Here is an 11,490-nt window from a genome sequence, read left to right as displayed (position 1 = left end):
ACATTTGTGTGTTGAAAAAGGCTTCTGTGAGAAACTGCATTTCACCACCTTGAGATGTAAAGCCCTTGTGTTCAGCTGGCTTTCCATGGACATACCTGGTCTCCAGCTTGAAAGAATAAAAACACCTACTGCATGACTCTGGGGAGGCTGCAAAGTGAGGATCTGGGTATATGGGTGTGCGTGCACACATCTTCAGTAACACGTGCATTTACTCTAGGCAAAAATTACAGTATTGTTTGCAGTTATGGCTTCCTTATGCTTCCTGCTAGAGCTCCCTTTTTTCTCTTCTGACTTCACCAAAATTCCCTCTTTGGCTGCAGCTTTCCCTTGTTGCTGCAATTTTCTATTGTTTCTTTCTTGCCTCAGGCTTAGTTTGTTTCTGCGAAGTTACAGTACAAGAGGTCTTGATGGTTTTGACTAAGTTTAGAAGGAAACTGATGTTTTGTCTTAAATTACTGACTGAAATAATTTTTTCATTATTTGAACTCTTCCGTGTTCTGAAAGGCAGCCTGGAAATTTGTCTGGAAGATGAACATGGAGTAAAGGATTGCTTTTTTGCCTTCAGGAAGTAGCCAAATGATTCTGTTGAGTTATAGGTCTGAAAATCCTTTTGCACATCCTTGTGGGAGAGGAGAAGGTAGACATTGGCAGAAACCAGCCTTTGGAAGTGTTATTTCCCCTGAGGGAAAGGGGATGGGAGCAATTGTGTGGAATAGTGAGAATGAGACAGGTGAGCAGATGGAGAAACAAGGATGAGGCATGTGGGAAGGAGGGTGAATGAATCTTGTGTGATAACATATAAACAAGAAAATCACTTAAAGGGACTGCTGTCTAAAATTTGCCACAACACACAGACATTTTCAACCTCTGCATTTCTGTATGGCCAGCCAAAAGCTGTGTGATTTGTTGCCAGGGTTGTTCCCTGCGCTGGTTCACAGGAAGTTAACAGCTTCCAAATTGTGCCAGGATCTCATGTGGTTAAGACCTGCCTGATGTGGAGGTTTTTAGCAGACATACCAATACTGATGTGAATGGAAACGCCTGGCTGAAGACAACAGAAAAACAGCAGTTGAAGAGTTAAAGGAGTGGCATGTATTAATTGCTGCAGAACCACCCCATATGTTTCATGCAAATAAATAACCAGAGGACAAAATCCAAACTGGAGCCTTAGAGATAAGGAGACAAGATGATGACCCACAGTACAGAAACTGTGAAATGCCCAGTTAAGGGTAACAAAAGGCTCAGTTTTGCCTGAAACTCTTGAAGGGTGAGACACAAAATCATTGTATGCACTGCTGAAGGGCATAAAAGATGCATACAGAAATAAAGAAAAGCCCATCCCAGAGACGCAGTGGAGTGGTGGTGTTATCCCATGTGCTTCCTGCTGTACTTGGCTGATCCAGAGCAGATTGACGCATACAGTCCTGTGCACGTGAGTATGTTGATGGGAGAGTGGGAGTGAGTAGGACCAACTTACTGGAATCTTTTTAATAAAGTATCACCTTCTGTAACTCTAAGGTCTTGCAATGAGTTTTGTTCCACTAATTTCCCACAGTAATGAGACTAAATGTTCTAGTTCTGCTAATAGTTCATGTAGGAGGTGATATATATCCATATGATGGCATTTTATATAAACCACAGTTGCCTTTTAAAAATACCTAGATAATTAGATTGCAAAGTTGCTATGTTAAAGGAGTATTCCTGCTAAAGTGAGGCACTCAGCTGCTGTGAATGGAAGTCGTCTGTTTAATCTTCATGCTGTCCTCTTGTAGGAAAGCTGCTGCCATCCAAATGTTCCTCATTTTCTAAATGCTCAGCTTGAGAGAGGCATTGAATGCTGCCAATTATAGGTGACACTACTGCATTGAAGCATATAAAGTGCCACAAAAAAAGCACCATAAAGAAAATCAGGCCACCCAAGTTACCTCTCAGGCAGGCTTTCTGCATGAGAGGTTCTTGCTGACCTGGATGCTGCAGCTATAAGTGAAGGCAGCTCTATGCTCCCACAGAAGTTAGAAAAACTTGTGCTCTGACCACCATCCAGGTGCCTTTTCTCCCTTCATATCTGTCTCTATTCCTGGCCACGCTGGTGGCCATGTGGGCTCTGCGAAACAGCCACCTCTACCAAGTGAAGGCTTAGAGACAACTCCACTGCTGTCAGTGCTTGTTCCCTGGCTGGCTTTTGCTCTTTCTCATGGAATTGTGGGGAGAGAAACAATTAAATGCTTGTGAAGCATTCCAGGGTGATAGTGATGAGGTATCCAGGAGAGTAATATGTCTGTATTCTTAAAATCAATAAGGATAGAGAAGTGACACACTGAGCAAACAGAGTGCTGAATGAATGCTCTTGGTTTTATCATTCCTTCAGTGGTGGAGGAGAACATGGGAGAGTCCTGTGAGCAGCAGTAATGCCATGGGATTGAATAAAATAACCTTTATGCAACGAAGAAGTTTATAAATTGAAGATATCCAGCCATATAAATGTGTCTTTGTTCATTGCTGCTCAACTCTGCTATTTTCCTCATCTCTTCACAGCCATCCTGTTTGAAGGAGTGGGTTGTGCAGGTGAGTTTCTGGTTCCTTGTGCCTTCCTGCCGCCATGCTCCTGATCTGATGCTGTGGATCCTGCCTGCCAGAAGCTGGACACTGCTGCAGGCAGACTCTTGGGCTGCCCTTGAAGAAGGCAAAGTTCCCAGTCCTTAACCAGTAAGTGAGAACATCTGGGAATGATATTTTTTGTTACTTCTTAGAAGTTCAGTTTAGAGACAGAAGTGCATTGTCTTTGTCCCTCTTTCCCTCACAAGAGCTGGCAGGGGTTAGTCTGAGTTACTTAAACGCTTACAATAATGTCCTTAATCTAGAGTTCAATGAAAAGATTTGGAGATCAGTCAATGATTTTTAGCATGGCAGCTTGAAGTCTGGTTGAAAATACAAGGGTAGTGAGTTCCTTACTCTTCTTGCTCCCTCAAACCTAGGGATATTTCCCTGCTGCCAAAGGGTGGATCTGTTCTATTCTCCAACAATAAAAAGCAGATGATTTTCCTTCTTAAAATACCCGAAGGGGATTGCTAACACAGATCCTCTTCCCTGTGTGCCCATCCTGATGTGCACAGCCAAATCCCATCCCTTCTAGCAGCAAGGAAAGGCAAATCCCTGGCATTGAAGGCACCCAGATTAACCCACTGCAGGATTAGGATGCTTGAGCTGTTGTTAGAAGATTAGTATATTTGGTTGTCAACACTTGCTGAACTTGGCCTGAAAATGATTTCCAACGAGGTCACTGACTCTTGGGTCCCAGTTTGACCAGCACATTGGGAAAGCCTGGAGTTAAAGCAAGTGGCTATAAGGATTAAACTGGAGCACTGAGTGTGCAGAATATCTTTAGGATTTAACCCGTCATTGCTGCTGAGGGGGACAAAAGGCTCTGGCAGACTGACTGGAGTTGCTGAGCTCCTGCCTTGCTGGGAAGGTGTTTCTGGGGCTTTGCTTTCTGGAGTTTCCTGCTGATGACAGTGTGTGCCATTAAGTGGGTGAGCTGTCCACAGATGAACTTGTCTCGGTTCCTGCACAGTGCAAAATGAGTTTATTTTGAGGACAGGACCTCCAGAGGGGCGCCTCTAGGTGGAAAGCAATTGGCTTCCACTTTCTGTTCTGGAACTCAAACTGTCTGTGCTCATAATGTCTTATTTCAGCTACTAGCTGGAGGATTCATGTTGAGGGGGTTTTTAAAATACAGGATCTTCCTCTTGTCATCAGGGCATTAACACCAGCACAAAGTCTGCTCATGCTAGCTCATCACCTTGTAAATGCTTACATGGCTTTCCAGTGCATGGGGGAGTGACAGTGGAGCTGTGGTCCCAGTGCAACCAGTCCTGCTCTGGTGTGTGAGCTGGTGTCTGAGGTGCCCTGATGCTGGTGGAGCACATCATGGTGCTGCAGGGAGCATGCATGGGGAGCGATGGGCACAGTAGGTCTTTCCTTCTTGAAAAGCAGCTTTTTTCCTGTTCGTTTTCTTCCTCTCTTAAAGCAAATGAGGGCTCTAAAGAGTCTAAAGATAGACCCTTTAAAGATTTTTGGTAATACAGGAGGAGCCTGTATTTTCCTCTGTTTATCAGTGGAAAACTGCTCTGATGGTAAAATAACTTTTAGTCGGTAACTGTTTTCCTCTGTCACGAGCCAGTTTAATACAAACTTATATTTGATTCAAAGCAACTTATCTTGAAAAGCACCAACCACTGTCTGTGTCATGGAATTGGTTCCAGTGATTTAATTCAGCAGCATATCTGGATTTCAAGACACATCCTCCTGTAAACATGGATTATATCATGCTTCTCTTTGTGCATACAAGCATTAGCAGCCATTTCATGTCTAAAATTATATAACTGCATTTGCCACTCCTTTGACAATATAATTTTATTTCCTCAACAGGCCAGCAAAGAGATTCAAACCCATGTCGAAGAAATAAACCTAGAAGTTCTTTCAGAGAAGATACACTGTAGAAAGGTAGGGCCTTTCCATAAAAGGTTCCTTTGAGTTTGGTATGTTAAAACTATAGCTGTCCTGAGCATTCCCACTTTTGGGAATGCTGTACAGCCTAGTGAAGCAAGAGACATTCAATTTTAATAACTTTATAAGCACTAAGTACATTGCTCTGTACTTTACCAACGTACTTGAGGGGATTTTTGTAGAGCTGCATGATAAAACAATTTTGAATATTTTATCCAAGACCTGTGTTGTGATTTATTCTGAAAAAGAACCCCTTCTGAAACCCAGAATGTGGGCTTTAAGGTTCTGCATGGATTACTGAGTGTGGCCAGAGGAGAAGGCTACCACTGTATTGGCAATGTTTCCAGTTGTCTCACTGCAACAAAAGATGCATTATGGAATAACCAGCAAGAACATGGGACAGCAAGGCGTGTGTGGAGTGTGTGTGTTTTGGTTCTTCCACTTGTCCAATGTTTCCTGCATGCAGAACTTTCCCTAGGTTTAGATCAGTATGGACCTGGCTGACCAGCTGTGTCTGACAGGCACATGGATGATAAAGCGGCCTGTATTCAGTGAAGAATTTCAGGCCAGCCATTTGTCGGATGGAAATGTAATGTCTGACATCATGCTGAGGTCATTTGGACTATCTGATCAATAAAGACATATATGTGCCTATACACACTAGATGTATAAGAGGGCCATAAATAAGACATGGTCCAGTGTGGAAAAAGGTGCATTGTGGATTTTAATCTACTAGGAGGGGAGGCCATACAGTGTTGGTCATGGTTATGCTTGTATTTCAGCCCATGCTTGCTGCAACAAGTGCTTATAAACTTGTGACTTGAAGGCGGTTTCTAGGACATGGGCAGAGTCAATGTATACATATCTGGGGGATTCACAGAGTGAAAAAAGGAGGGAAAAATGCCAATGCCACCATGCTGCAAGCTCAGGCCTTTGTCTTCTTCAATGAACATGCTATGCACAAGCAGCTCAAGCAGCTCTTGTTTTTGAGCCATGTGTAGAGCACAACATGTTGTCTGGCTAATAAGAAATAATCATACTTAAACCACTGGTTTCCACATCAGAATACCTCCAAAGGGTGGACCTCAGGATGCCTTCAAAGGGTGGACCTCACACCCACACTGATAAATAGACAGCACAGTGCTGGCTGGATGCCCTGCACTTCCCACGGCTGGCAAATCCATGTTCATGTAGGCTTTCCACCCCTATCTCAGTGGCCAAGGAAGCTCCAGCTGGGTTAATTCCCAGTCCCATTATGTTGTTTCCAATAGGTGAGGATAGGTGCTAGTTAATTCACTGCCTTTATATTTGACATGGGGCAGTTCCCAGCCAGACTGTCTGCTTGGTAAGCACTGTGGCTGCACAAGGTAAATAACATTTTGATGCTGAAGAATGTTTTAATTGGCTATAAAAGTTTAAATTTGAGAGGAAACAAGCAGAAATATAAAATGAAAGGAGTGGATGTGGTGAGACTGTGGTTCGGTAGCAGACAGATGCAGGCAGAGACTGATCAGCTTGCATGGCTTGCTCTGCTTCTGTGGGATGGGCTTGCATTGTGGGGCAGGAGCCTTTCCTATATCAAAGAACAAAAATTTACACATGAACCAATCTCCATCTGGGGCTATAGGAAGATCTGTAGCTGCTTACAGGATCCAGACTATGGATCTATGTTGTTAATGGTTACACTGGATTTTAGAGGTCTTTTCCAACCTAAACTTTTCTGTGGTTCTGTGTGTTCATCCCTGGAAATGTTTAAGGCCAGGCTGGATGGGGCTTTGAGTAACCTGGTCTAGTGGAAGGTGTCCCTACCCACAGCAGGGAGGTTATTGGAGCCACATGGTCTTTCAGCTCCCTTCCAACTCAAATAACTTTTTATCCCCATCTTTCCCAAACCCCAAATCTGTGCTGTTTCTCCAGCACTCCCTGCCAGAATCTCCCACTCAGGAGTGCTAAGATTTTGAGATGCAATATTTTGATTAAGTGCTCAGTTTCCCTCCTCCTGGCAGGGATGGGGAAGGACAAAGCAGGCAAGAGCCCAGAGCATGCACTCATTAGCTTCTGTCTGCCAACAAGTTGGGAGCGTGCAATGTTATACGAAATGTCTGGCTGTTATAAAAGGCTTTGGTTAAGTAATCACATTTCTCTTGCATAAGTGCTTGTTTTTGGGAGGCTTTAGCCAATTGGAGGCTGCAGCAGCATGCAGACAGAAAGCACGTCTAACTGCTATGATTTTTTATTTTTCTTTTAATAATACGTGATTATTAGTCTGTTGAGAGTTGTATGAAATCTCTTTAGATAAGGTTAGGCGGCGGAGACTCCCCAGCGCTGCTTGTAGCTGAACCACAGCTGTAAAACACTGCCAAAAAGCCTGTGTGGATCCCTGTGAGTAATATTTCTGATTCTTCTAATGGGTGTTTGTGACTGGAGACTGCAGGCAGGAAATGTTGCAGACATTTATTGCAAGCAGTAAGTTAGAGGGAGGCAGGAGGTGAGAGACAGTAGTGAAACTATTGACCTGTTTAATAAGGCTTTCCTCCTAGACTTCTGTAAACAAACATGGGTTTCTCTGAAGCTGTGCAATCAAGGTTCTTCCAAATATGCTAATGAAAAAGAAATGTGATGCTGAAGTCAATTACAGGACTATGGGAGGACAGAGATTTGGCCTGACAGGGAGATCACAGGACCATCTAGTCCTGTGTACTGGTTTGGAGCAGCCAAATATCCTGTTCTTATGTTCTTTCCTTGATCATTGACAAGTGTACAGTGGTATTTTTCTCCTACATTTTCATGGCTTTCAGAAATCTGCATGTGAGTTATTTCTTGAGCCAGAAACAATGTGTCTAATAGTACAAGTGGATTTTTCTTTCCAGAATTTGCTAATCCAGTGTATCTGTTGAAGACAACATGTTGTTCTGTGATTTGACTGACATAAATCTAGTTGGAATTTCATATCTTGCATTCTTCCACATAGGATTTTAATTTTCATTTTTTTGAAGGGTGTTTTTTCCATTAAGATAGAACTGAAAAGGGAAAAACACGTATGGATTCGCAGAAAACAGAATTTCCCTTCCCACTTCCTTGTGACGTGTCTGGATGCAGCGTGTTCCATGAACAAAGCCTGGAACTATAAAACAATCCACTGAAGTGGGAACTGGAATTTATTGTTCAAGACTGAGCAATGTGAAACAACTCAGTTGTTACTCCTGCCAACCCTGGAAAGCAAGGAAGTGCCACTGTACAGAGAAAGCAGCTCAAGTGCTGAGCTGTGAGGAGAAATAAAGCTGTTGCCTATAGTTGAGTGCATGTGTGCTTACTCTTAGAGGTGGCACTGAACTTTTCTGGGATAGAATTAATGCTGGACTAATGGAAATCATTTGGGAAAGCTCAAGTCACTACTTACTAACCTTGAAAAATTGTACAATGTGGATTTTATAGCCTATGAAGTTCTTGAGATGTGCTAAAGCATTAAAAGCTTATTTGCAGCCAGTAGGTGAAGAGGTAATACCACCATGAAAGGAAGTTAATTTACTGGAGTTATAGGATTAGAGAGGTAAATGTGAGAAGTTATGTTGAACTAAAAGGCGCTTGGCTGCGAAGAGAAGACTTCAACATTTTCGTATTTGCTTCCTTTGATAAGCCTGTTTGCTTCAGTAAAATGCAATGGTGATGCCAGATAAGCTAATTTTGTGGGCTAATTATTTAGGTCTTTGTGCAAACCTTAGGCAAACCTGAGCTGTGGCTCTTGCATCGTGCTGGTAAGTGATGGAGGGTGGCAGAGCAGGCGCCTCTCCCAAAGCTTCCCATTTCCATTCTGCAATCTCACGAGGTCTCTTCAAATGGAGATGCTCCTAGCCCATGCAAGGCCTCTTTTAGTTCTAATGAAAAATCCACAAATAAAAGTTGGCAGTTAAAATTTGTGAATTTACAACATTATTTCTGAAACAGTCTCTGGGATGTGGAACAAATCCAGGCATCCTGTAGGATAAGCCAACAATATGTCCAATGTGTTTCAGAATAAGATGGATGCTCTACATAAGTTGAAGGTTTTGGTGATGTTCCTGTCTCTGGCTACTTTCACAGTCATGGTGATAATGAATGCTGGAAATGCCACTGGGATTTTCAAAGGTAATGCAAGCAAATTTTCTTTGTTCAGAGGTGGGTTTCATGCTTAATATCACATAATGATACAAGGTGGCTTAGATGGGATAGATCTGTTACCTCATCAACTCTCCAAATACATCTTGTTCTGTGAAATGGGGAGGTAGCTAGTGCATCCTCCAGGTGTTACAGCCAGATGTCTGAACCCTATCCAGACCCTTGAAACCCAAGTGAATATCCCCACTGAACCTGAATCCAATGGTAGTAGAAAGGCAGTCTTTGCATTCCTTTGTATCCCTGGTGGAAGAAGTTCAGGCTGCTGCTGGGGGTTTGTAGACAACAGTGGTGCTGCATTTGAACACTACCCAGCTGAATCTACCAGGAACTGCCATCGTGCTTTCCCCTGGATTTCATACTCAGCTGGCTTTTCTGGCTCTGTGTAAGAGGGAAGGTGCTCAGTGTTCCCAATAAGGGACAATGACCCCATAATGGGTGTCTAAACCAACCGCAGCACGTGGTTGGTTTGCACCAAGCTTGTGCTCTCATCATCCCTGAACCCGCTGAGGTAGGGAGGAAGATTGAAGGTTGAGGAAAATCAGCAGTCCTTCCCCATCCTCTGGATGTAATAACACTTTTGCCTGCAACATTCACTACCGCAGGTCTGTTCAGGACAACCCCTGGAAACATCTCGGCCAAGTACAGCACTGATTTCACACCAGCTGGCTGGACTTTCCTCATCTGGAATGTCATCTATGCCTGGCAGCTTGCCTGGCTTCTCTACGCCTTGTCAGGGATCTGTCGAAGGTATTTTCCCTATTTTCTGTTTACAGTTTTCCCTATTTACAGTATAAATGAGAAAGGACAGTGACTCTTCCCTTTTGGAGTAGCTCAGTCTCTTACCCCCCTTTTAGGGGTTTCTGGTAAGAGCAAACCCATTGCCATTTATCCTGACTTGATATGTTCAAGCTCTGTGGCTGGAGCATCTCTTATGTCCAGCATCCAAAGCTGGGAAGAAGTTTGGAGGTGTACATGAACTGCTCTAACATGTGGACAGGTATCAAAGTGTGTAAACTTCCCTGTGAGGCCTCGTTTCCAGCAATTCAGGGGGTCAGACAGATTTACCCAGAACCTGCACTTACCCACTGCTAGAGGCTGAGAATCCACAGGGGCAAAATTAATGGATTACGGAGCTAATGCCTTGAGTTTACTTTCTGTTAGAGATCAAACAACCAGCACTGGGGAGTCTCTTGGTTTGTTGGACTGGACTTGAAACTTTTCCTGGGGCTATGAGATCAATAACTGCTTGATAGGGAAAGCCACAGGTATTTCTGTATTGTATCAAAGAAGGACAGACAGGAGAAATAGTCTGATGTAAGCTGAAATGTTGAATTCAAATGTAAAATCCCTCATAATATAAAGAAAATGAGGCCAGAAAGGTTTGTCTGGTCAATGCAGGAATTGTTTTCCTTTCTTCATGGCCACTTTTTCCTGGCAGGAATGAACTTGGATATGTCTTCATAAAGCCAGACTTGCTGCCAATACCTTTTTATGTGGTGTGGTGTCTGAATAATGGCCTGAATGTTGGATGGCTCTTTCTGTGGGACCGAGAGTAAGTTGTCTTTTGTTAGAAATACTTTCTAATGCTCTTGATGGGATTGCCCCAGTACTTTCTCTTTCTCTATGGTTTTTTTTCCCCCTCTATGTGTGAACACTTAATCCCACCTGTGAAACTCTATACCAGGCTTTCACAAAATGTAGCCTTCATAAAAGTTTGGGGGTTTTGCATTACGTTGTCATCTTGCCCATGAAACAGATTGGTCATTGATGTCTAAGATCTCCTCAAAGCTGCTATTCTACATTTTCACCTCCACAGGTGAGACAGGAGCTGTGCCTCTCTTCATTAATGCAGTTAAGCTCCTTGCCTTGGATTGTTTCCATAATGATGGTCACATTAAGGGCTTATGAGAGCACCACTGTCAAGAGGTGAAGAAATCACTTGCAGTCAGGAAAACAACTTCATGATTAACAGAGTAAAACAGCAGCAGCAATATGTCAAAATGAGGGCTACGTGTAGCGATTACCTTTATTAAAGGCTGATCAACTTAAAGCCAGTAAAGGCCAAATACTAAAGCTACAAATTAGGGCATTGTGACACCACTGAGAAAAATGTGATGTTTATTGTGTGTGTATGTGTTCTTTGTCCTAGATACCTCCTTCCAGCCCTGGTGTTCCTGGCAGTCCTCTCTCTTACCACATGTGCCTCCCTCTTCATTTCCCACCGAGCCTTGAGCATCCATTCCTCATGGTTTGTGAAGGGTCACAAAGCTGAGCTCTGGCTCATCCGCATTCTGGTAGGTGGCTTTTGAGAAGCTGTGCTGTGGGTAAATGGTAAAAAAAACCCAACCTCTGTGCAGTGCTGGAGGTATCAGAGTGAAAGATTCAGTGGCAGATCATAGCTCAGGAAAGATTTCTGCACTGCACAGAGAAGTTCCTACCAACCCTTCTGGAAATGCATCTACATCTCTTGGCACAAACTGGGAGTGGGCTCTGCTCTTTTTATTGCACTTCCTGAGACACCAGTATAACACACCGCTGGGCTGGATCTCTGGAGCCCTTCAGGATTCCAAAGCTTCACCTTTTCTCCATGATGAGGGACCTTTCCTGCAGCTAGGTCCAGAAGGCTGGCTTAAGTGCACCAGGGCCTATGGGCCACCAAAGACAAACAGAGATTACCTGTATGTCACTCCTGTCCTCTTGCTGTGCTGTGTGGCAGGTCCAGAATGGGCTGGCGCTGTATGTGACATGGACCAGCATCGCCACGCTGCTGAACTTCGCCATCGTGCTGATCTACAAGTGGAATGTCCCCAATGAGAAAGCAACCACTGC

General features: G+C 43.6%; 1 protein-coding gene across 3 annotated transcripts in view; it reads left to right on the top strand.

The window, feature by feature from the left end:
- Window positions 1–1,169: 1,169 nt before the first annotated feature.
- LOC125324039 overlaps window positions 1,170–11,490 on the top strand; it is a 12,979-nt gene continuing 2,658 nt past the window's right edge. The window contains exons 1-9 of one of the 3 annotated variants that reach the window (XM_048299564.1): window positions 1,170–1,432; window positions 2,536–2,706; window positions 4,429–4,503; window positions 6,802–6,888; window positions 8,520–8,631; window positions 9,264–9,408; window positions 10,100–10,213; window positions 10,811–10,955; window positions 11,378–11,490. The exon at window positions 11,378–11,490 is cut by the window's right edge and continues 36 nt beyond it. In XM_048299564.1, coding sequence (XP_048155521.1) covers window positions 8,526–8,631; window positions 9,264–9,408; window positions 10,100–10,213; window positions 10,811–10,955; window positions 11,378–11,490 — 623 coding nt within the window. In that variant the 5' untranslated portion in view covers window positions 1,170–1,432; window positions 2,536–2,706; window positions 4,429–4,503; window positions 6,802–6,888; window positions 8,520–8,525. Of the gene's footprint in view, window positions 1,433–2,535; window positions 2,707–4,428; window positions 4,504–5,797; window positions 5,874–6,801; window positions 6,889–8,519; window positions 8,632–9,263; window positions 9,409–10,099; window positions 10,214–10,810; window positions 10,956–11,377 lie in introns of those variants that run through there. The other 2 variants (XM_048299566.1, XM_048299565.1) reach the window with 2 other exon arrangements.

This window comes from Corvus hawaiiensis, chromosome 3, assembly GCF_020740725.1.
Source record: "Corvus hawaiiensis isolate bCorHaw1 chromosome 3, bCorHaw1.pri.cur, whole genome shotgun sequence".
NCBI classification, from domain to species: domain Eukaryota; kingdom Metazoa; phylum Chordata; class Aves; order Passeriformes; family Corvidae; genus Corvus; species Corvus hawaiiensis.
Note: the sequence above shows the minus strand (reverse complement) of the source record. Positions and strands in the feature narration are given on the sequence as shown.